At 40.0% G+C, this 26,309-nt stretch overlaps 1 protein-coding gene across 1 annotated transcript in view; it reads left to right on the top strand.

Moving 5' to 3' along the window:
* crabp1a (cellular retinoic acid binding protein 1a) overlaps window positions 1-24,649 on the top strand; it is a 43,671-nt gene extending 19,022 nt beyond the window's left edge. Inside the window, exons 2-4 of the mRNA XM_039773565.1 lie at window positions 2,113-2,291; window positions 19,016-19,129; window positions 24,422-24,649. Of these exons, the coding sequence (XP_039629499.1) occupies window positions 2,113-2,291; window positions 19,016-19,129; window positions 24,422-24,472 (344 nt within the window). The 3' untranslated portion in view covers window positions 24,473-24,649. The remainder of the gene's footprint in view (window positions 1-2,112; window positions 2,292-19,015; window positions 19,130-24,421) is intronic.
* Window positions 24,650-26,309: the final 1,660 nt, after the last annotated feature.

The following is a 26,309-nucleotide window of genomic DNA, read 5'->3' as shown; positions in this document are numbered from 1 at the left end:
AGGTGGACTTCAATTAAGCTGCAGAAACATCTCAAGGATGATCAGGGGAAACAGGATGCACCTGAGCTCAATTTGGAGCTTCATGGCAAAGGCTGTGAATACTTATGTACATGTGTTTTCTCAATTTTTTTTTTTAATAAATTTGCAAAAATCTCAAGTAAACTTTTTTCACGGTGTCATTATGGGGTGTTGTGTGTAGAATTCTGAGGAGAAAAATGAATTTAATCCATTTTGGAATAAGGCTGTAACATAACAAAATGTGGAAAAAGTGAGGCGCTGTGAATACTTTCCGGATGCACTGTATTTAAGTAAATGATTATAGACTAAACTGGTCAGTTTAACACAGAATTCTTAAACACAATACATTCATAAATCAAGAGACGTGCTGAGCTATGCTTAATGAGTAAAGTGTGAATAGCAAAGTAAAAGTCCATGTTCATAGGCAGTTCATCGCAGAACATCCAAACATCCTGTATGTCAGGCAGATTGCTTTAAATATGGTGCCTGCAGTCCAATTGTGCATCCCATAGCACATACACTGACCCAGAACTCTTTTAGTAGAAGACATTGTACCCTCATGTCTTATTCTTTTAATTATCTTCCTTGAATGGTAAGTGCAGACACTCTGTCATCCAGGAGACATTTTGTATGAAAGTGCATCCTATCTGCCAGCAGCCATCACACATGCACTTCTGAAGAGGTCATCCACCTGACGCTAAGCATGTTTGGGCCTGGCCAGTACTTGGATGGGAGCAGGACCATCTTAACACATGGGCATGCTGGGCAGTTGCCATGGGGACCCACGAACATAGGGGCCCCTTGCTAATCTAAGTATGTTGTCACTTGCTGAGTGGTTGTGTAGGTAGGGGCCCCAGTGCAGTGCTTTGCCTGGGGGCCTATAATGCTGTTAAGACGGCCCTGGATGGGAGACCACCTAGGAAAAGCTTGGGTTGCTGCTGGAAGAGATGTTGGTGAGGTCTGCGGGTTGACTGTCCACTATGTGGGTCTGAATGTGGATTCCATTGCACCAATGCAGTGACAGGGACACTATGCTGTAAAAATGGCACTGTCCTTCGGATAAGATGTAAAACTGAGGTCCTGACTCACTATGGTCTGTATCCAGTAGGGGGCACTAGCTCCATTGTTGGAATGAGTTCTCTTTTAATTGCGGCATGTTACATAATGCAAAATGATGTAGATATAATATAAAAAGGTGATACCCCTCCCTTAGTGATACAGTGGTAAGAAATGACATAGGAGAAATAACTTAGCTTTCTTCAATGACGATTCACGTTGCATAACAGACGAAGGAAGCCATGACAAGAACCCAGTTCGGGAATGGGGGCCTGATATATAGTGTCTGCCACTTTTGTCGCTGCATTGGAAGGATTTTCAGGATCGGATGACAAAATCTCCCATCTGTCTGTCAGTTTCAAAGGTGTGCCGGGCAATGTTCCAAGGCTTTATACTCTTTCTTCATGTGCAGGCCCCCACTTCGGTGAATCATGCCATTCCAAACAAAGAAAAGAAGATCCAATGTCATGCTGACTCCGACACCCAGAAATAGTATACAATGCCCATTTCGCAGTTGACCCTGTCTTGTCTTCTAATGCTTGCCAAGCAGTTCTAAATGATGAGCCCTTGTGCTAAATCTGCCTTTGTGTTAGTTGTGCATGTGAGTAGATGTATAAAATTATATTTGTAAAGAGCACAGTGATATATTAAACATATACACTTATTACATGGTCATAAAAGGTTCCTGGGGATCCTTTGTAGAAAGCAGGGTGTAGCCTAATGTCCAGGCTAAATTGCCCACCACGGCCTAGTCATTCTGGTGCCCAATAATGCCCTGTCTCTGATTAGCTAACTATCTCTCACCCCTACACCACCTAACGGCTAATGTGTGGTGAGTGCACTGGTGCAAAATGGCTGCCGTTGCATCATTCAGGTGGATGCTATGCATTAGTGGTGGTTGAAGTGGCTCCACTCTCACTATGAAAAGTGCTATATAAATGTAATGAATGATTATTATTGCTATCTTTATCTTTAGAGCTGGTAATCTTGTCTTGTGTTCTTTTAAGTCACGTTGAGAACAATTTTTTTCACAACTAGGTGTGAATGCCATGTTGAGGAAAGTGGCTGTGGCTGCTGCATCCAAGCCACACGTGGAGATCCGGCAAAATGGTGAAAAGTTTTACATTAAAACATCGACCACTGTGCGGACCACAGAAATCAACTTCCACATAGGTGAAGAATTTGAAGAAGAGACAGTGGATGGCAGGAAGTGTAAGGTAAGGATACTTTACATCAGAAATGTTTTTTAACCAGGGTGACATGTTATAGAGGTGGGTAGCGCCGCCGCTTCACTGCCCTAGGGAATCACTGAATTCACAAGCCAAGTCAAATTATCTGTCAAATTATTGCCTTCTTTCCAGGTCTTCTTGTTTTCCTCCCGTTCTTTAGTTTCCATTCACATGCAAGTTGCACCAACTGGGGGTCTCTATAATGAGCCTGTATGAATGAGTGTGGCTGTGTGTCATAGACTGGCATCTCAGTATGGGCTTTTTCCTGACTTGTATTCGATGCTTCAGGGGTCCAGTCTGCTACATAAGCAATTTCCAGGCAGGAGAACATGGGTGAACATTTTGGAATAATAGTTTTACAATGCAGAAGCAAAAATCCAGGAATGGGAGAAGTCATGGAGGTCATGGAGAATGACTTTCAATAAGTCTTAAAGCGAATCTGGCAAACTGTCAGCCAATTCCAGAGCAGAAAGTAAGGCTTTACACAATGCTGTGTGATATAGAAACAATATATACAGTACAATGTGCAATGAAATGCTTACTGTAGTTATCCAACTCCAATGAGACAAATGTAAAGGGACAACAGCAATGTATACCTTTAGAAATTAAAAAATCATTTATAGAATTAGTTAGTCAGTCATTTTCCAACCTGCTACATCCTAACACAGGGTCATGGGGATCTGCTGGAGCCAACACAGGGCGCAAGGCAGGAACAAACCCAGGGCAGGGTGTCAGCCCACCGCAGATTTATAGAATTATAAATATGTAGTTAAACAATGATAATTAATAAATAAAACTAGTAACTAACTAGATGACTTAAGGAACGTAATGTGAGAATGGTGACAGTAGGACGTCCTGTATTTCTTGACACTTTCCTTATTCAAGATTGGTATGGACTGTGGACACAAGTTCCTCCTCACTCTCTCTGAGCTGGACTTCAGGCAGCAGTAGCATTGACCTGACTGCAGTACAGAAAAGAGGCCATTGTTGGGATGGCTGGTGTCACAGATCATTTTTCTTGCCCTGGTTTGACATCACCTGATGTAGACGCCCCTTGGAGGTCAGTGAGTGATGTGTTCAGCTGACTCTCTGCAGAGTCATGGGGTCCTGCTGCATGGTGTTCCCAAATCAGGCAGTGGAAGTGTAGAGGTTCAGTTCAAACTTGAAGTCAAAGTGAAAGAAGTGGGAATTCACGGTGTGGTGTGTAGATGGGTGCAGAATTGGCTCAGACACAGGAAGCAGAGGGTGATGGTGCAGGGAACCCAATCAGAATTGGCTGATGTTAAAAGTGGTGTTCCACAGGGGTGCTATATTTAATATATATAAATGATTTCGATAGTAATATAAGTAGGATAGGGGTGTGTTCTTGCTCCTACTCTGTTCAAGGCTTGCATGATGGGATGTTGGGCAAGGTCATGGGGTCCAGCAGCTGTGGGGCATCTGTTGGTGAAGAAAGATTCACAGATCTTGACTTTGGTGACGATGCTGTGATCTTCACGGAGTCAATGGAGGCTCTGACTGGGGTGCTCAAGAGACTGAGTGAGGAGTCTGAGTGTCTGGGCTTGCGAGTGTCCTGATAAAAACCAAGGTCCAGGACTTTAATGACCTCTTGGGCATGGCCATCAGCAGTGTGTCTGTTTGCGGAGAGAGTGTTGACCTTGTTGAGAGGTTTACTTACATTGGCAGTGACATTCATGTCTCTGGTGACTCTTCCTATGAAGTCAGTAGACGGATTGGGACAGCATGGGGGGTCATGAGGTCACTGGAAAGGGGTGTGTGGTGCTCCCGATATCTATGCAAAAGGACGAAGGTCCAAGTCTTTAGAGTCCTGTTGCTTCCTGTCTTGCTATATGGTTGTGAGACATGGACATTATCCAGTGACCTGAGATGAAGACTGGACTCCTTTGGTACTGTGTCTCTTCTGAGAATCCTTTGGTACCGTTGGTTTGACTTTGTGTCGAATGAGCAGTTGCTCTTGGAGTCTCGAATGAGGCACATTACCTGCATTGTAAGGGAGCGTCAGTTACAGCACTACAACCACGTGGCGCGTTTTCTTGAGGGTGATTCGGCTTGTAAGATCCTCCTTGTTGGGGACCCGAGTGGCTGTACCAATGCAAGCTCCCCAACTTGACTTGACTTGGTATATAAATAACAAGCTGGATAAGTTTGCAGATGATTGAATTGGCAGATCATCAAGAATCCATTGAATCATCACAGAGGGACTTGGACAACCTGCAGGCTTTATGCCAGATGAAACTTATGGTAAGTAAATGTAAAGTATGACATGTAAGAAGGAAAAATGTTAGGTTTGAATACACAATGGGGTGTTTGAAAATTGAAAGTACAGCTTAGTAGAAGGATTTAGGAGTCATAGTGGACTTGACACTATGAACTGCCAGAAGCCGTTAAGAAGTCTAACAGGATGTCCGGTTATATAGCTCTCTGACGTGTGGAGAACAAGTTCTGCTCAAGCTTTATAACACACTGGTGAGACCTCATCTGGACTACTGTGTGCAGTTTTGGCTATAAAAAGGACATAGCAGCACTAGAAAAAGTCCAGAGAAGAGAGACTAGGCTCATACCAGGGATAAGGGGATGAATTACAAAAAAAAAACATTAAAAGAACTGACCCTTTTCAGTTTAAGCTAAAGAAGATTAAGAGGAGACCTGATTGAAGTGTTTAAAAATATGAAGGGAATTAGCACAGTGGATTGAGACTGTGACTTTAAAATGAGTTACTTTCCAGTTTACAATTTTGATTCTTATCTCATGTTTCTGGTTTGACGAAAGAGCAGCTTGTCTCTTTGGTTTTGACCCCAGCGCACACTCCGCTTTGTTCTCATTCCATGTTCTCATCCTGAATTTAAAAATCATACCGCTTCAGCAGAACAATACAGTATGTCTCTATAACATGCCATTTAAAATGGGATTCATAAAAGCAGTGCTCATGTTTGTGATGCATCATCTATTGGAATGACAGAGGCATAGCAAGTGGATGAATCCACAGGCAGACACACAAACACTTAACCTTTTATTAAAGTGGATGAACTAAAAGACCATGAGGTAAGAAATGCAAGGCAAAATCACTGATGAGGACACACAAGGTGAGAACCAGAAGATCACAATGTGAATCAAGCCAACAAAGCCTAAAGGCAAAGCAAAATTTAAAGTCAAAAATCATTCAAATCCAAAACAAAACCTAACACTAGGCCTACTTGTAATAAAGTTAACTGTCACTAAAGGTTTTTATCGTTGTTTATCCAACTGAGGGGTAACCGGAGCCACCATTATATTCATACCATCACTTTCTGGGATTGTAACAAATGTGATGGTCCCAGTCACAAGGTGTGTCTTCCACGTCACATCATTAAAAGAACAGGAATAAAAATATAAATGTGCTATAACAGTAGCTTTAGTAGCCTGTAACAACATATGGACTCAAACACAGTTGGGTGGACTTTTCACTTTATTTTACACTTCTCTAACGTTGCTCTGAGATTGGGTGACATTGCCCCTATAACTTTAAGGCAGAAGCCGCTCCTATGGCTCGCCTAGAGACAGCACACAAGCCTTCAGGAAAACTCACATCAGAAATCACCTACTTGCCTTTGGGCTGTGGCAGAAAAGTGGGGCACGTAGACTTCTGCCTTTTAATCCATCCATCATTGTTGGAGCATCATGAAGCTCTGAGTAGGTGGAGGTGGCGCAGGCCACCACCACAAAGAAACCGGAAAAAGAAACAGAAGAGAGAGTAGGGGTCAGTACGGATTTTAGAGCCACCATGAATAGTTATTATGATGAATTGAACATATTAGAGTATCAGGATTAAGTTAAATTGAAGTTATAGAAAGGCCATGTTAAAGTAATGTGTTTTCAGCAGTGTTTTAAATTGCTCTACTGTATCGGCCTGGCGAATTTCTATTGGCAGGCTATTCCAGATTTTAGGTGCATAACAGCAGAAGGCCGCCTCACCACTTATTTTAAGTTTTGTTCTTGGAATTCTAAGGAGACACTCATTTGACGATCTAAGATTACAATTTGGAATATAAGGTGTCAGACATTCCGATATATAAGATGGGGCGAGATGATTTAAGGCTTTATAAACCATAAGCAGAATTTTAAAGTCAATCCTGAATGACACAGGTAACCAGTGTAGTGACATCAAAACTGGAGAAATGTGTTCGGATTTTCTTTTCCTAGTTAGGATTCTAGCAGCTGCATTCTGCACTCGTTGCAAACGATTTATGTCTTTTTTGGGTAGTCCTGAGAGGAGTGCGTTACAGTAATCTAGTCTACGGAAAACAAAAGCGTGAATTAATTTCTCTGCATCTTTCAATGATATAAGAGGTCTAACTTTACTTATGTTTCTTAAGTGAAAAAATGCTGTCCTAGTGGTCTGATTAATATGCGATTTAAAATTCAGATTACAGTCAACAATTACCCCTAAACTTTTTACCTCCGTCTTGACTTTTAATCCTAATGTATCCAGTTTCTTTCTAATAGCCTCATTGTATCCATTATTGCTAATCACTAAGATTTCAGTTTTCTTTTTATTTAACTTGAGAAAGTTACTATTCATCCATTTTGAGATACCAGTCAGACATTGTGTTAGTGAATCAATAGAATCAGGGTCATCAGATGCTATTGATAAGTACAGCTGTGTGTCATCAGCATAGCTGTGGTAGCTCACGTTGTGCCCCGAGATAATCTGACCTAACGGAAGCATGTAGATTGAGAAGAGCAGCGGACCCAGGATAGAGCCTTGTGGAACACCATATTGGATATCATGTGTCTTTGAGATTTGATTACCACAACTAACAAAGAATTTTCTCCCTGCCAGGTATGATTCAAAATAATTTAAGACTGTGCCAGAGAGGCCCACCCACTGACTAAGGCGATTTTTAAGAATGTTGTGATCAATGGTGTCAAATGCAGCACTCAGATCTAAGAGGATGAGAACAGATAAATGGCCTCTGTCTGCATTTACCCGCAAGTCATTTACTACTTTAACGTGTGCTGTTTCTGTGCTGTGATTTGTTCTAAAACCCGACTGAAACTAAACCTACTAATGTGTTTTTGTATTTATTCTATATTTATTAAATTAAAACGAAACTGAAAATAATCCACTAGCAGAATTATGTTTTAAAATATTTGTCCCACTTTTTTCAATTTTTCTCTCACTGTATAAATAGATAGTTGAAATATATTCTTTCTGTTCTTAACATCAGCCATATCATACATTTTGCACTCCAGGGACTTTTCCTGCCTTGCAACCAAACCTGCTGGGGTAGGCTCCAGGTTTCCTGCCATCCTGCTCTGGATAAACAGGTTTAAATACTGTCTATATTGTTTCTAATCTCAGATGCTGTCTCTGTTGTTTTCTGCCTGTCCGCACTCCTATTACCTGCTCTTGCTCTGCTCATTATGGGTTTACTGTTCTTATGTTGGGCTATTCAAGTCTCACTGCCCTAACCTTCACATTACATGCTTGTTTTTCTTTGTTTCCATCAATACAGCCCTGTTCTTCCTAAACCCCCATGATTTTCATGATCACACCTGTCAGAACACAGTAGAATCTATTTTCTGATTTTTGATATAATAATAACAATAATAATAATAATACATTTTATTTATACAAGGCGCCTTTCTGAGAATTCCAGGACACCGAACAAACAATAAATAACTAAATAAAAAGACACATTATAAACAACTTAAAACATCAGAAAAAAAACAGAAGATATAAAAATTAAAACCAAACAAAGCCATTGTAATCATAAAGAAAAAGCCATTTTAAACAGATGCGTTTTAAGTTTACATTTGAAGGTTGAAGATGATTTGATATTTCTAAGCTCGGTAGGTAATGAATTCCAAAGCCTGGGAGCAGAACGGCTGAATGCTCTGCTCCCCATGGTGGTTAGACGGGCGAGAGGGACGGTCAGGTGGATGGAGGAAGAGAACCTAAGGTTACGGGAGTGAATGGCAACATGTAGAAGGTCAGACAGATATCGAGGGACGTGGTTATGAATGGCCTTAAATGTTAATAGCAGAATTTTAAAATCAATTTGAAACTTAATCAGGAGCCAATGAAGCTGCTGAAAGACCAGAGTAATATGGTGAATAGATGAGGTTTGAGTAATGATGCGAGCTGCAGAATTCTGGACTAGCTGAAGCTTATGGAGAGATTTATTAGAGAGGCCAAAGAGGAGTGAATTGCAATAGTCCAGACGAGAAGTAACAAGACTGTGAACGAGAATGGCAGTGGTATGGGGAGTGAGGGAGGGGCAAATGCGATTAATATTACGTAGGTGGAAGAAAGCAGACCGGGTGGCGTCATTAATGTGAGATTGGAAAGACAGAGTACTGACAAGGATGACACCCAGACTCTTGACCTGAGGTGATGGGGAAACAACGGAGTTATCAATCACAAGAGAAAGATTATCGGCTTTGGATAATGATGGTTTTGGGCCAATGAGGAGAACCTCAGTTTTGTCACTGTTTAATTTAGGAAAATTTGAAGAAAACCAGGATTTAATTTCAGAAATGCAGTCAATAAGCCAAGATGGTGAATAGGAAGTGGTAGGTTTACTAGCAAGGTAGAGCTGGGTGTCATCAGCATAACACTGAAAAGTAATTTTATGTTTACAAAAGATATTGCCAAGGGGAAGAAGGTAAATAATAAAAAGAAGAGGCCCCAGGGCTCTGAAGTAACAGCGGTGGGTTGGGATGTGAAAGCTTTAAGCTGAATGAACTGAATGCAATCTGAGAGGTAGGATCTGAACCAGTCAAGTGGAGTGTGGGTAATGCCAATCAAATATATTCTATTAAGGATAATGGTATGACAAATGGTATCAAAGGTCGCACTCAGATCAAGGAGGATGAGAATAGTGGTTAAACCAGAGTCAGCAGCCATAAGAAGATCATTGGTAATTTTAACAAGTGCCGTTTCTGTACTGTGAAGGGGGAGCAAATCAGACTGGAACTTTTCATATAGATTATTATGAGATAAGTGGGAGTGAAGTTGGATGGCTACTATTTTGTCAAGAATTTTGGAGATAAAGGGCAAATTAGAAATAGGGCAAAAATTATTGAAGTTAGTAGGATCAGCACCAGGTTTTTTTAATATTGGAGTTATTGCAGCAGTTCTAAAAGAAGAAGGAACAATACCAGTAGTGAGAGAAGAGTGAATTATGGCAGAAATGAGAGGGACCAAAGAGGGGAGGCAGGCTTTAACCAAAACTGTAGGCAGGGTGTCCAGCTGACAAGTAGGTGACTTGGATTTACAGATGAGATCTGAGATTTCTGAGGAAGTGGGAAGCTGGAAAGAAGAGAAAGAGTGAAGCGAGTGCAATTCAAAAGAAATACAGAGAGAATCTGGACCGAGGTGCTGATGTATCCTCTGGATTAAAAATCTCATTAAAAAAGGACATAAGAGTATTACAGAAAGCAGCCGAATAAAAGGTGAGATGGTAAAGAGTCTGGAGGTTGCGTAACATTATTACATAATGAAAACAAAGACTTGGTGTTACCTTTATTACAAGAAATTAACTGAGTGTAATAGTTAGATTTGGTTTATGCTGTACAGTCCTGGTAATAAAGTAAATCATTTTTATGCATCTCTGGTAGACAAAGAGTCCGTTTTTTTCCTATAACTGTTCAAGTTGCCTGCTCTTTGCTTTCAGAAGCCGAAGTTCAGACATAAACCAGGGGTCAGAAAAAGAAAAAGAAACAGATCAGGTTTTTATCAGAGCAAGAGAGTTAAGAATACCATTGAGACCAGTGTTATAATATGAGACCAATTTTTCGGGAGTGGATGAATTATAAAAGTCCATTTGAGAATCAATTCTAGAAGACAGAGAATTCAAGCTAATATTCTTAAAGTTACGAAAAGATATGAGATGGACGAGCTTAGCAATAGAAAAAGTAAGTTTAGCATTAAATGAAAGGAGAAAATGATCAGTTATAGTGAGTTCATCTGCTGTAAGATTGAGAGGGACAACAGCAGAGCAGCAGATCAGGTCCAAGATATGTTCTTTACAATGCGTGGGAACATCAGTGTGCTGCTGGTATCCAAAACTCTCCAGGCAAGATAAAAAGTCTCTAGTGAGAGGGATATTGATATTGTCCAGATGTATATTAGAGTCCCCCAACAGAATTTGAAGTAATTGTAGATAAATGGGTAAGAAAGTTAGCAAGATCGTTCAAAAAATCATTGTTAGATAGTTGCAATGACGGTAGGAATAGGCCCAGACAATTGACACACAGTTGATTCAAAAGAGCTAACAGCAGGACAGGCAACGGCAGGACTTTTCATTTCTCGCGATAAATTATCGCAACATCTCCTCCATGGCCAGAGGCACAGGGTCGACAAATGTAAACAAACCCTGAAGTGGTGGATTCATTAAGTTGAGAAAAGTTTTGAGGTTGCTGCCTAGTCTCGGTTAAACAGAGAAAGTCAAACTTACGGTCAATGATGAGATCCTAAATAAGACGCCCCTTGCTCATGAGTGAGAGGATGTTCAGTAGACGAAAACTGACAATGTTGCTGTCACTTTTGACAGTGGTGGTAGCCAACCGAGCTAGGCTGGCCAACACGCTGTGGTTAGCATTCCTATCCGTGTTGCGTGGAGGATGCCAAGAGTTGGACCAGAAGGAGTTAATTAATTCCTTTTGAGCCATCTATTCAGAATTTCCGGTGGGATCCACGATGGATGTATCTCCGACGAGGGAGAAATATGATGTCCGGGTCAAAATGTAGCACAGATAGCAGAGGCACTGACTGGTGGAGACGCAGTCGAAGAAGCTCAGCAGCTGAGTACTGGAGGAGGCCCGTCGCAGGTTGGATAGCGAGCCACAGAAGACACCAAACAAACATTAACCAGGTGAATATCCTACCAATCCACATTGTAGGCGAGGCCACAAGCATCTCAGGCGTCCAAAGAATAAACCAGGTAAGTTTCGAAACGGGGTTAGGCTGATGCTAATGCATAGACAGCCATGCAAAGATTTCAGCAATAACAGCAATATCACCATCACAATCACTAGTCATAGCTAAAATTAATAGTCTAGTTACCGGCGAGCAGCGGCGACCAGTCCCGCCAGTGTTCACTCAAACCGGAAGTCAAAGTCTAATAATAATACAATATCTTTTCAGGCCTGCAGGTGGCAAAATTCAGTCTATAAACTGCTTGTGCCTGAGATGGAATCAGTGATCAATATGGTAGAAAATAGCAAAGCCCAGTATGGGAGATTTTTGAATGCAATATTGAAGGCATTCTTTATAAGCATATTGTCTTTGAGCAGGATATATTGTGTGCTTAAAAAACCCTCAAACCTTAAAATTCACCTAAATTTCATTACAAATTGGCCCATTCTGAGCAAGAAAAGGAAAAGATGAAAAGTGTTGACAGTCAGCACACATTTGTCCAGCACAAATTATAAAATTGTATAAAATTGTTCATATTCGGTATCTGGTTTTGATTTTGCTGGTTTTTATCAGGCAAAAACAAAACCAGATAGTAAACCACATAGTGTAGTAAGATTCCACTAACATTAAACTAATATTATATCCAAATCCATTAAGTATACAGTTCTGTCTGATTGTGACACAAAACTAAACTCCATAGCAGCTCTTTAACCATACCATAATTACTACTAATAGATATAGCAATAAAATAGAAATGTCTTTGAGAAATAAAAACTAAAAACATACAATGAAGAACAACTAAAACTACATTTCCAAGTAGGGTCAGAAAAAAAAATATAGAAATAAAAACTAATATAAAAAGGCAAAACTATAATAACCCTGGCTTGTCAGTGCCTCTTTTTCATTTCATATGGATTTGAATGTTTCGGTCATAGTACATCATCATCTTCACTCTCATTCCATGCTTCAGTGAGCCCAAAAGCTGAGAAGCATCCAACTGCAGAGCCGCACCCCAAGTCAACACCCACAGTTTCAAGGAGGAAGTGACATCACCACACATCTATACTACACACTAACGACACAGACCCTTAACATTAAACTACCCCTAATTAAAATAAGTGCTTATACCACATGATCACCATAGTAACCCCTAACTTTAAGTTACCCCTGATCCTAACCTTTTACACCACATTATAAACAAAATAACCCCAAACGTTACCTTATGCCATGAAACTGCTGATGTAGACCTGCTGTGATGTATGGAGCTGCAGCTCTTGTGGCTCTACAGGTGAATATTATTACAGGGCCCAGAATGCACTACATTTGATGCTGATGAAAGTGTTTCTGTCTACTAATACTGGTGTTTAAATGAAGCAAGTGCTATAGAAGTACGTAACACGTACGCGTATGTAACATTATGTCCGGGGAAAATGGGTTTCATTGCACTTTCCCCACAGCCAATTCTCCACTAACCCTTATGATATACTGCTTTTAAATATTAGCTATGCCTTCAGAATAATAGAAGTGAAGCATGCGGTAGTAATTTGAGCATACTGGCTTAGTATTATGGGGTGAGTGAACATGCCATTATTTCAGATTGTTTAATTTGGTGTGTGACAGTTGAGTTTTTTGTAATTCTAGCCAGATGTTTGTAGGATTTCTGCCACCTCTCTTATCGACAAAGAGGTGTGTGTTTGCACTCAAGGGTCGTAAGCAAGCAATTAAGTCGTCTTATCGGTCACACGCAGGTGTTTCTTATTATGTTGTATTGTATTTGTTAAATTCCTTTGTTCCTCCTCACCTGCATGTAGGAATGAATAAATGTATTAAATGAAAGAAAGAGGAATATGTGGTTACAACTCTCCCTGTGTCAACCTTTATGCCCTTTTGACTACTGGTTTTTGTTAAAAACAGTTCCTTAATAATTAGCCAACCAGTTTATCCAAACAAAAGTGATGGCACAGCAGCATTTATAATTTCTTATAAATGTTTACCATGTTTGAATAAACAACGTCACTTCCACCCTTTCAATACATTGCCATGCATGGATGCCAGAGGGTCGCCTTCCAGGCTCACCTAAGGTATATGGTACCACCCAGGGATGATAAGGGCTGTTCTTGCAAACAGTCTTTTCTCCTTTATCTCTCAGAGTGTTGAGAAACCACCCCTTGAGGGCGAAAAAGCCAAAGAAGCTTCTGGTCCACTTGGTATAAAAGGAAGAGGCTCCCAGAAAATGGCATCTCATTTCAGACCTGACCACAACAGCAAGTAAACTGAGGGACAAAGTGCTGTTAAAGAGAGCACTAACTAAAGGGGATTGTCCCAAACAGTGAGCGCATAATTTGTGTTGTTTTCTTGATTTTTATTGGAACTGAATGGGTTTTTGTCCAGTTGGCACCCCAGACATTTGGCTTTTGCCCTGCTTCATCATTCACCCACTACAATGTTTATTTTACCAAATACTAAAGGGCAGTCTAGTGATGGTGCTCTTAGCATGTCTACCTCAAGTCTTTAAAGTGTTGAGTCTGATTCATGACCTGCATGCTGTCTGTGTGGGCATTGTACACATATATATACAAATCTACATATATATATATATATCTCTACATATATATATTAGGGGTGGGACTCGATGAAAAAAAATTATCTAATTAATTAGAGGCTGTGTAATAATTAATCTTGATTAATCGTATGTAATCACACATGAAAATTTGCCCCAAATCACAATTTTTTTTTTAATTTAAAAGAGTTTTAGTGGGCAACAGAATCAAATAATAGACATGGACATGAATATTGTAAACTCAAGCTGTTTTAATTTCTGAAAAAAAAAAGCTTTTAAACTGCATTTGAATTCAAAACAGAAACAAAAATATTATCCCTGGTTAAAATTGGGCAGACTTAAAAATAAAGTGGTATTTTAGGTACTTTAAGTACATTTTCAGAATGGCATTGTCTTTAAATAATAATAACAAAAATTTCAACATAAAGTGCAGTTTTTCATCTTAAAAAAAATAAGTCAGAAACATAAAAGGTAATTTGACCAACTTAATCTTTAAACTCTGAGTAACCTTAGCCAAAATTATTTTGTACATTAGGCTAAAACAGTGTGATCATTGAACATTTTATAATTAGATGTAATTAGAATTACTAACGGTCACGGAAGTCCAACAATCCCCAGTAAGAGCCACAAAGTCCGCTTTCTGTAATGCATCTAATTTTGCTTGCTTTTCAGTGTGCACAAAACCACGCTTTTATCAAGGCTTCACTCGGGTAGTCGAAATGATCAGTCGTAGGAACGCGCTTTATTCCGACTCTAACATTTTTGTAGCTCTGATGTGTGCATTAATGTAATCGATGTACCAGTAAATCATGCATTGACAAAAGTTCCCCTTTGCTTGGAATGCAAAGTGTGATTAAATGCGTTATTTTTTTTTACGCGTTATGGAGTACATGCATCGAAGCTTCTCAGCTGTGCTTGTGCTAAGAAAAGGAAACATTTTAAAAATAACGTAACATGATTCTGCGTTAACCGCATATTTTTTCATACGTCTCAAACCAAGGGGATGCGAGGGTAAAATGAATCGGGAAGCGCGCGTACATAGTCAGTACATCCCCTCTCGGGAATCGAACCTCGGCGTTAGAGGCGAAGACTCTACAATTGCGCCACGGCATGTGGCTTGTCTATTTGAGAGTATGTAGATCGGGGTATATATATATATTCGCAGCGGAGAAGTAGTGTGATAAAGAAGTTATGAAAAAGAAAAGGGAACATTTTAAAAATAACGTAACATGATTGTCAATATACAGTTTTGTGAGTGTTATGAGTGTTGCTGTCATCAAGGATTTGATTATCATTATTTCTTTCAATCAGGTTCGTATTTGGAGGATGTGTTGTGTTCAAGTTACATTCCGTGTTTGTCAATCGTTGTAAAGATAACAGGTTTCATTCATCGATTCGTTTCTTACTGCATCAATAAACAGCTCGCCTTCTTCTTTATCTGAGACCTGACACACTGCATGCACGGGTTTTTTTTTTTTACACTGTTTTCCTTTAGCGGGACATTGACTTTTTCCACCGTATGCTTTGTTTCCGCAGTAGCTGCACTGATGAATATGCTTGTATGTATCAGACGCTTCATATTATTTTGCTGCCTTCTCAATTGTGTAATTCGGTTTTTGTTCAGCGCTCTTTGGAACTGTTGCTATTTATCTGTGCACTGCGTCAGTTCACATGAGCCGCTCGGTGTACATGCATCGAAGGTTCCCAGCTGTACTGGTGCCATCTTGTGTGATGTCCACGGCTGTATTTAATGTTAGCTAAGACCCGGCACTTAAAACTTTCTCTCGCAGTTTCGCTGAGTTTGTGCCAAACACCACCCTGACCATCTCATCTTCCTCTGCATAAGCACAGTCCTTCACCCGTGAATATTTAGTGGCACTGTTTTTATTGGATTGCCGCTGACGGACGGCCTTATATGGGCAGGCACTAAATTACAAACGCCAGCGGCAGCCTGTCTATGAACTTAATTTAAAGTGTAGGTTTACATCGTGCTTTGTTTCCGATGTAGCAGCACTCATCAATATGGTTGTATATGTCACTCGCTCGCTTCTTATTGTTTCGCTGCCTTCTCAATTATATAATGCATGTTTTCTTCAGCACAGGAGCTCTTCCTGGTTTTCTACGTACTGCGTGATTACGTGGGAGGCGTGATGATGTCACACGAAACTCCGCCCCCCACGGCTTTCGAGCTCAACTCCATTACAGTAAATGGAGAAAAACAGCTTCCAGTTATGACCATTACGTGTAGAATTTCGAAATGAAACCTGCCCAACTTTTGTAAGGAAGCTGTAAGGAATGAGCCTGTCAATTTTCAGCCTTCTACCCACACGGGACGTTGGAGAATTAGTGATGAGTCAGTGAGTGAGTGAGTGAGTGAGTGAGTGAGTCAGTCAGTCAGTCAGTGAGTGAGTCAGTGAGGGCTTTGCCTTTTATTAGTATAGATTACGCTGTGCATTCTATGGTTTGATTAACTATATTTGTGCTTAAAAACTTAAAAAATATATATATTTACATACAGTCCATATGGTCTGGAACGGATTAATTGTATTTACATACAATCCTATGGGGAAATTGCTTCGGTTCACGACCAAATCTGTTTACGACCAGAGTTTTGGAACAAATTATGGTCATGAACCGAGGTTCTGCTGTATATATACTTTTTTTTGTGTGAAATTTGTATTCTTTTTATTATTTCATTTAATATAATTATTCACTTAAATTTTACATATCTGCTTTTGTATGTTTAATCCATCAATTATGGGAAAAAATTTATTTTTTAGAGGTACAGCTTGATTTTAAAAGATTCACCTCAGTAATTTATCCAGGCCACAGGTCTTGGAGGTGTAGCTGCCGGCTGGGTAAGGGGTCGGCCGTTACACAGTGGTCACTGCTGATTTTATTTTCGCTTTGACCCTGTGTTGTTTGTGTAGTAAGTGAATTTAGCTTCATTACACAATAGTTGTGGATATTTCATGTAAAGCACTGTAATTTTGCATAAACCTTTATAAATACTATAGCGTCTCTGACCTGGGAGGAATCATGCAGGTGAGAAACTGCAGTCAAACAGAGCTATTGGAGCTCAAGCAGCTGAACAGAGTATCAAGTTAAAATGTAAAAGAGTCAGAAGATGGATTGCACCATGACAAGAGCGCATGAAGATGGCAATCCCCCTGAGGAGTTTCACATACTTCTCCAGGATCGGGCATCCCCTGAGGTCAACAGTGTGAGTTAGACTGGGTCCTCATCAGAAAAGATCTAATAAGCAGTGTTTCAAGAGCCACTAACCATTGATTGTATCTGTGGGTCAGTCCTTCTTCCACCACACATCAGGTTGCCCCAGTATGTTGTAAATAAAAGAGAGGAACACAGAAAAATGTTTGGGGTAGCCACCCCATATACTTGAAGATTTACCTGGAAAAAGAGAGCAAAAAATCATCAACAGGTCTTAACAGAGTTGAGTCCAAAACAGAACTGATTCATTGTTAACAAGATGGCACATTGACTTGAGGAAGTGACATCATCAGTCCCAGTACCGGAAGCGATGTTGACAGGCCCAGGCAGAATGGTCTACAGGAGAAAGAGAGAAAGGGTTTGTGCACACTGGCACCCCCTGGTCCGGCGTGGGGTTGCCATATTTCAAGCCCTTACGCTGCCTCCCATGCACACGTGTGTGACAATGTTGAATCTGGTGAGGATTCAGATTGTTGGAGGAAGTCAATAGTGCAATCATATTCAGTTTTGTCAATAGTATAATAAAATATCAATTCATTAAATGATCTTTATATCATTTGAAAATAATCTGGCTGATTCTATAAAAGCAATTTTTGCTAGCGAGATTTGTTGTCACTGCACTGTTTATTGGGATTGAAATGAAGGTATAGCTTCACTGGGGGAGTGAAAATCAAAATATCGCTAACACTATTAGATGTTTGAATATCAGTTCCTTTCTAACTAGTAAAAGTTACAAAAAATAGATTCAATCATTATGGTTTCATTAAAAAAATATGAATTTAAATGACTGGCCTTGTAATATCACCAGAACTACATGGACTTGATGATTCCTTATGTGCTTAGTCATGGACAGACTGACAACCCAGCTGAGATGGACCTCATTCCCTTGCCAGTAAAATGGATAGTCTGGAAGTGAGTTAGTGTGGCTGGCATAGAATGCCAGTGTTATATTAGAAACATATGGAAAGGCATCCTGGTGTGGGGTGGATTGAACTGTCTTACCTACCTGGAGCACCAATATAATAGATGGACCACATGGATGGTCAAGCATCCTGACCAGGATGAGCAGCGTTACCTTTTCCAGTCACAAGGCTAAAAGAAGTGAGAGACAGTGGCAGACTGCCTTCTGCCTTCCGTCTACATGTCGCTCCCCAGTACACTGGGCGGAAGCATCCTCCTTCTTGACCAATCCCCATTTAGATACCTCCAGGGCAGCATGAGAGTTGTGGTTCCGTAGGGTTGCCCTTTTGGGTTCGGTGGGTGGTGCCGGGGTCAGTTATCGAGAAGAGCATCACCTCTCACAAGGTGGTTCCACCTGACATGGAAGTGCTTCCTGGAGACAATGGTCCCAGATGGGCCCTCTATGTCATCCAAGGAGTCAGAGTTGAGAAAGGAGGAGGAGGATGAAATTTATCTGGCAGTAACGAAGAATAGTGAAGGAGATGAAATTGTGTTTGTGCTAATTTTGAGAGAAGAAGCCTTTGTTAGAGTTATTTACTTTAAAATAAAACACCTGGAACTGGAGTCAGAGTGGTTGTGTCCAGGGTTGGGGGTATGTGATGATGACCATAGCACCCATTCTGTTCTGTAGATATAAAATTGACAGGTTTGAATTGACTTTAACGTGTTAGATGTGAATGACCTGGGGAATTAGACCAAGATGTTCAGGTGTAAATGAGAGAGTGTGTCTGTTAAAATGTGAGAACCTTTTCTACGATGCCATGTTTGGTGGCCCAGCTCGGCCTGTCCCAAAGTGTATTTGCTGTGTGAGAATTTGGCCCGGCCAGATCTATTTGATGACCCCATCCTAGAGTTTTCATTTCATGTTCCTCTCTTCACTACCAACAGTATTGTAAATGTTCAATATCAATATAGAGATTTTTTGTTTATTTTATGCAAGCTGAACTATGACTGTTGTGTCTTCTGTTATTTGATAAATTGTAAGTAAAATGTACAATAATAAAATATGAATCTTCTGGTCATTCTTTTTGCCTGCAGAGCCTGGCCACTTGGGAAAAGGAAAATAAGATGTATTGCAAACAAACTCTGATTGATGGAAATGGCCCCAAAACATTCTGGACAAGGGAATTGAAAAATGATGAATTAATCTTGGTAAGGCTAACCGTTCAAAATAATTGAATTGAGCTTCTGTTTATGTCTGGTGGTCATGGACAGCCAGCTTTGTTTTTCTATTGCAACAGATATAGATTGTGTTTCTTTCTTGTTATTTGGTAGCAGGAACACAATTATTTTTACGTTAGGATTTATTAGAATATTGACTGTTGGATGCTGAGAACCTACATTCATATGTATTCATTATTTTGTTACTTTGAGCCAAATATAATTTTGAGTAGTTTTGTGTAGTGATCCAGCAGATTGGCAAAACTGTTTGCAAAATTAGAGTTCAAATCAAAATGAAGGAGCCACTCATGCTAAATCACTCATCATAAGTCCCATGCATCTCCATTTCACATCCTCACATAGAGAAGCTGACGTGAATCGCGGGGACCACCAGTGGCACCAGCTGAACAAGAGGAGCTCTCCTTTGGTGCGGTGGCAAGAAACTACAGTAGAACTGACAAGTGAAACCATAATTGCTAAGATAAATGATATAAAAATTAAGTAATGGGCTGAACACAAGGCTAAGATGTTTGCTTAAAACCACAAGAATACATTCCTTCTTTGTATGGTAACTCAAGTACCATGCTCTGAAATAATTAGGTAATTATTTTAACATTAGATAGATAGATAGATAGATAGATAGATAGATAGATAGATAGATAGATAGATAGATAGATAGATAGATAGATAGATAGATAGATAGATAGATAGATAGATAGATACTTTATTAATCCCAAGGGGAAATTCACATAATCCAGCAGCAGTATACTGATTCAAAGAAACAATATTAAATTAAATAGTAATAAAAATGAAAAAAAAATTAAAAATATTAAAATAAAATTAATGTTCGCATTTACTCCCCCGGGTGGAATTGAAGAGTCGCATAGTGTGGGGGAGGAACAATCTCCTCAGTCTGTCACTGAAGCTACTCCTCTGTCTGGAGATGACACTGTTCAGTGGATGCTGTGGATTATTCATGATTAACAGGAGTTTGCTTAGTGCCCGTCGCTCTGCCACAGATGTTAAACTGTCCAACTTTAATCCTACAATAGAGCCTGCCTTCTTAACAAGTTTGTCCAGGCGTGAGGCGTCTTTCATTTTTATGCTGCCTCCCCAGCACACCACCGCGTAGAAGAGGGCACTCGCCACAACCGTCTGGTAGAACATCTGCAGCATCTTACTGCAGATGTTGAAGGATGCCAACCTTCTCAGAAAGTATAGTCTGCTCTGACCTTTCTTACATAGAGCATCAGTATTGGCAGTCCAGTCCAATTTGTCATCCAGCTGCACTCCCAGATATTTAAAGGTATGCACCCTCTGCACACAGTCACCTCTGATGACCATGAGGGGCCTGGGCCTCCTAAAATCCACCACCAGCTCCTTGGTCTTGCTGGTGTTAAGGTGTAAGTGGTTTGAGTCGCACCATGTAACAAAGTCTTTGATTAACTTCCTGTACTCCTCCTCCTGCCCACTCCTGATGCAGCCCACAATATCAGTGTCATCAGCAAACTTTTGCACGTGGCAGGACTCCGAGTCATATTGGAAGTCTGATGTATATAGATTGAACAGGACCGGAGAAAGTACAGTCCCCTGCTTTCTAAGAAATGTTTCATAAATGTAAGTGAAAATAAAATTAGAAAGAAGGAAATATTAATTATGCAATTAAAAGCATGTCTTAATTATGTATGTTATTAGTTATTAACCTTAAAAAGAAAAGAAGTATTACACCTGTCATGCACAGGAGTCCGGACCATAATAAAAAGGAGTTGCGACCTCCAAAAATTACCTCAAAAGCATGCCCGGATCTTCACTGCCCAAAATAGCTTCACCCCAAACCAGTCAGCACCCCAACTACTAGCTGCAGGCTTCGGCCTAAACATGGCCTAAAATGGGGGAAACTGGATTTAAGTTCAAAAACAGAGAGTCCAAGTGATCTTAACAATGTCCTACAAGGAAGAGAAACCTTTAAAAAAAATTATAACCAATTTGATTAAATCATCTTTATAAATAAAGATATTTATTTGAAAATCACAAAAAGAATCACACAATTAGCAAAAAGGGTTTTTTTCTAAAAAGGAAACATGTCTAACATGTCTGATCTGTAATCCAATAATCAGCAATCCCAAAAACAGAAGCAAAAAATCCAGAAAGCAGAATAATCAAAGAAATACTTACCATATTTACTTACTTACTTACCATTATCTCATCAGCGACTTTAATATGTGTTAAACGGTTATGGTTCATTCTGTTTCATCGTGGCTTATTCGTGTCATACTTAATAATGACATGCAGGTACACAATAGTGTTTGCTTCTTCAAATCCATAAGGTTTTGCTTTAACAGAAAGTATTGTCACCAGTTCCTTACAGAGTTATTGTCACGTGTACACAGTACCGCCGTTCCTATACGCAGAGTACGCAGTCTGCGTAGGGCACCAACTCCCAGGGGGGCACCATCCCAGCTGCTCAAAAAAATCATTTTTATATATTATAATAATAAATTAATATTAATAATATACATATATAAATTACCAAAAATATAAACGTATATATTGCATTTTACGGTGAACACAGAGTAGGCTAAGCACACGTGATGACGCGCGCGCCCTCATGTATTTACTTTTATTTGAATAAAGTTCTATTTTGGCCCCTATAGTAGGTGTTTTTTTTATTATTTTATTTTTACTTCCGTAATATTTCGGGGAGGGGGCACAAAAGTAAATTTCTGCTTAGGGCACCCATTTGGCCAGCAGCGGCCCTGTGTGTACACGGTACAATGAAATTTATATCATAGCAGGCCATCAGACAAGGACAGTCAGGCAGCCTGAGTCTCACTCCATTGCTTATGCAAAATATCCATCCATCCATCCACCCACCTCTTTCTAAATCCACTATGACCTGTAAGGGATGCAGCTGCACCCCAAACACCCAGACACAACCAAACCACACGGTCATGGGATCCAGGAAAGAAGTTTTTATTCAAACAAAATACCTTTTACTGGTTTTTATCACCTGGTACCTCAGTTACAGTTTCATTTCATTTCTTTCCTTTTCCACCACCATTCTCTTTCTGACCAAGCCTCATCCTTCTCCTCTCGACTCTGACTGCTGGATGAGGTGGTTAGCTGCTTTTTAACATGAACCCTGGAGTACTTACGGTGCACCAGGATTGTTACCTGATAGCACTTCCGGGTCTGTTGGGACCTCTCCGTAATAGGGGAGCACGCGATTTTCTCTCCTACATTGCAGTAGGCGTTTGTGGTGCTGATTTTCAGTTGAAAGCCGAAAATGTAATAAATATTTCCAGCAGCCAAAATTAAAGCAACAAAAATCAGAGACCAGTCCAAAAAACGGCAAACCACACCTGCTAAAAACTTCCTGCAACTAGCTTTTGAAAGCAGCCCAATTGAGCGAGAAAAACGCGGACCTGGCAGCTCTGGAGGGGATGAGGGGGACTGCATTATTGTGGAATTGGTGAGACCTAGCAGGTAGTTTACGAGGTTCATCTACTGCCACACTTGAAGATTAGCACACACAGATAAACACATAGTGGTCTTAACTTAACAACATGCCAGTTGCCAGTTACCCCTCAATATTCCACTTAGGACCCCCTCCACATAAATACGTGTAAGAGTGACGCCAAATGCCTGTCACTCTTATTGCTCTACATAGGGACTAACAAACATGCGGAAAGCCTTGTGACCCAAAAAAGCTCGATCACTTTGTCGGTAGGGATGCTTTGTAACCAACAGTGTCTTATTTCTGTCGTATTTGTTCTAAATATCAAGGAGCAACCTCTCGGCTTTGATAAGCCTGTGGGGAAGAAAGTGGCCATCTTTCCAGACAAGGTAGCCTTATATTTACTTCATTCACTTAAGATATAAAGACAAAGTATAGAAATGTAAAAGCAACATGGCATTTACTAAAGTATAAGAAATGCCTAACTGAAGAAGTTTTAATAAAAAATAAAATAGATAGCAAGGCCCGGATGTACTGTATATACCATAGTCTTAGAAAAGCTTACAGAAAAATTATCAACGTCAGAGGTGGATGTTGTCCATGCTGGCATTTTGATACAGCGATCCATGTCATTCACAGGTTTCGTTCTCCAACATCCAGATGAAATGGCCACACGTGACTTGATCTCTGATGTCACTTCTGACATTTTTGCCCCCTTATGTCATTGTCTCTTTTTTTGGTCTCTGGGATGAGACATATTTATGTTAAAAAGCACATTGGACACTTCTGATTGGCTGGCTGTCCTTATGATTGATAACTCTGCTTAAACTGTTTGATCTTCAAACTTATTTTTTATTTCCAAGTTATAAACTAATTGAAACAGCTTTTGATCCACACTTACTGTCTTTTCTCAGATTATTAAATAATTGAAACAGGTTCTGGTCCGTACTTAATTTCCGTTCTCAGGTTATAATCTAACTGGAAGAGTTTTTAATCCATATTTATTTTCTGTTTTTAGGTTATAAACTAATTGAAACAGCTTCTGCTCCAAACTCATTTTCCATTCTCAGGTTATAATTTAATTGAAACAATTGCCTTAAGGTTATAAATTACTAGTGCAATACAGAAAGAATGCATGACAGAGAAATGCTCTCAATGTGAATTACCTCAGTAATTAAATTGCTTTAAAGACTCCTGTAAACTCCGCTCATCCTGGTTCATTTGACCAATTATTAAAAAAAATTGAAATTTTTCCACTCTAGGAAAGGGCGAGGAGTCTGAGTGTCTGGGCTTGTGAGTGTCCTGTTAAAAACCAAAGTCCAGGCCTTTAATGACCTGTTGGGCACGGCCATCAGCAGTGTGTCTGTTTGCGGAGAGAGTGTCGACCTTGTCGAGAGGTTTACTTACCTTGACAGTGACATTCATGTCTCTGGTGACTCTTCCTGTGAAGTCAGTAGACGGATTGGGAGAACATGGTGGGTCATGAGGTCGCTGGAAAGGGGTGTGTGGCAGGTTGGATAATGGACGGATGGATGGACTTTCACAGTCACCTGAGAAGAAACAGCGAGAACAAAACTTTACAGCATTGGTAATCGTCTTCTATGTGTTAATGACAGCCACCAAGCCCCTGTGGAGTCTGACAGGAAGGGTCATGGCTGCTATAACATGTGAGAATGTCACTCTACTCTGTATACACAGTAGCGAGAAGAAAAAGAAGCACTTTCTGTCTTTTACAGGCTAAAACATGATGAGAGAGTTTGTCAGCCATGGATTGTGCCTGACTTGACACGTCACTTACCATCCTCGTCTTTTTCTTCTTGTTGCAGACCTTCGGCGCTGATGATGTGATCTGCACTCGGATTTATGTACGAGAATGAAGACGGCATTTTGTTTTCTTTTCATAGAAGTCATTCTTGTGATGGTGAGAAACAAAAATCCACAGAGCTAATCCAGGCTTCGTTTTATTGTCATTTAATCAATCGGTTGTTTAAATGTAAAATTATGGTGCCAATTATTGAACAAACCTAAAAAAATAAACATCTTGTCCAGCTCTACCAGATCATTTGTGATTTTATATACCCATTTGTGATTTTATTCTTTCATTTGAATTATTTAGTCTTTTAACTGTACAATTATGATCTTTCACTATTGCAAAATAAAAAAAGCAAATAAAAGAACAAAGGTGTGTGTCTGTGTTGTTGTGGTCTGAATGACTTTACTTATGTAAGGGACACTTTAGTGCGTTCAAATGTCTCAAATGAGAATCCATCCTGTGTGATGTGCGACCCTGCAGGGAATTTAATTTGACAGAGCAGCTAAAGATGGAGACTTTCAAACATGAGAGAGCACAAAAGGAAATGAAGCGAATATCATGAAGAAGTAGAACAATCCATTGAAATGTCATTACATACAGTGCCCTCCATAATGTTTGGGGCAAAGACACATTTCTCCTTGGTTTACCTCTTTGCTCCACAGTTTAAAATTATAAATCAAACAATTCAGACATTGTGATTGAAGTGCACGCTGCAGAATTTGCACACATTTCATTCACACAACTCTTTTTCTAAATGGTCCCCCTCATTTCAGGGCACCATAATGTTTGTGACACAGCAATGGCGGGTCTATTAAAGCCGACATATTTAGTCCTTTGTCATTCATAGATATCAGCAGGTGCTGAGGGTCTTCTCTAGTGATGTTCTGCCAAGTCTCTAATGCAGCCATCTTCAGCTCCTGCTTGTCCCCTTACGTTTCCTCTTCAGCACATGGCAGTACTGCTCATTTGGATTTAAATCAGGTGAATGGCTTAGCCATTCAAGAATTGTTCATTATTTACCTTTAACAAATTCCTGTGTTGCCTCAGCAGTATGTTTGGATCATCATCTTGTCGTACAATGAAGCGCCGTCCAATGACTTTGGAAACATTTACTGGGACTTGAGCAGATCAGATGTTTCTCTACACCTCAGAGCTGATTGTGCCACTGCAGTCAGCAGTTCCATCATCAATATAGAGAAGTGTGCCAGGACCTGTGGCAGCCATACATGCCAAAGCCACAACTCCCCCGGGCATCATGTGTAACAGATGAGGTGGTCTGCTTTAGATCTTGGGCGGTTCCTTTTGATCTCCACACTTTGCTCTTGCCATCACTCTGATCAGGTTCATCTTTGACTCGTCTGTCCACAAGACCTTTTCCCAGACTTCTGCAGGCTCTATTAAGTCCTTTTTAACAAACTGTAATCTGACCATCCTGTTTGTGTGGCTAGCTAGTGGATTTCTTGCAGTGTGGTCTCTGTTTTCTGTTCATGAAGTCTTCTGCAGACTGTGGTCTCTGACACACAGACACACACACATGTGCCTCCTGAAGACTGTTTCTGGTCTGTCAGACAGGGGTTTGGGGCTTTTTCTTTACCATAATGAGGATTCTTCTGTCTCAGCAGTGGAGGTCTTCCTGGGCCCACCAGTCCCATTGTGATTACTGAGCTCACCACTGCATTCTAAGTGATATTCCAGGCAGTTGATCTATCTATCTATTATATAGTGTCTTACATATCTATCTATCTATCTATCTATCTATCTATCTATCTATCTATTATATAGTGTCTTACATATCTATCTATCCATCAATCTATTTATCTATTATATAGTGTCTTACACATCTATCTATCTATCTATCTATCTATCTATCTATCCATCTATCTATTTATCTATTATATAGT

This window comes from Polypterus senegalus, chromosome 12 (genome assembly GCF_016835505.1).
Source record: "Polypterus senegalus isolate Bchr_013 chromosome 12, ASM1683550v1, whole genome shotgun sequence".
Classification (NCBI taxonomy): Eukaryota; Metazoa; Chordata; class Cladistia; order Polypteriformes; family Polypteridae; genus Polypterus; species Polypterus senegalus.
Note: the sequence above shows the minus strand (reverse complement) of the source record. Positions and strands in the feature narration are given on the sequence as shown.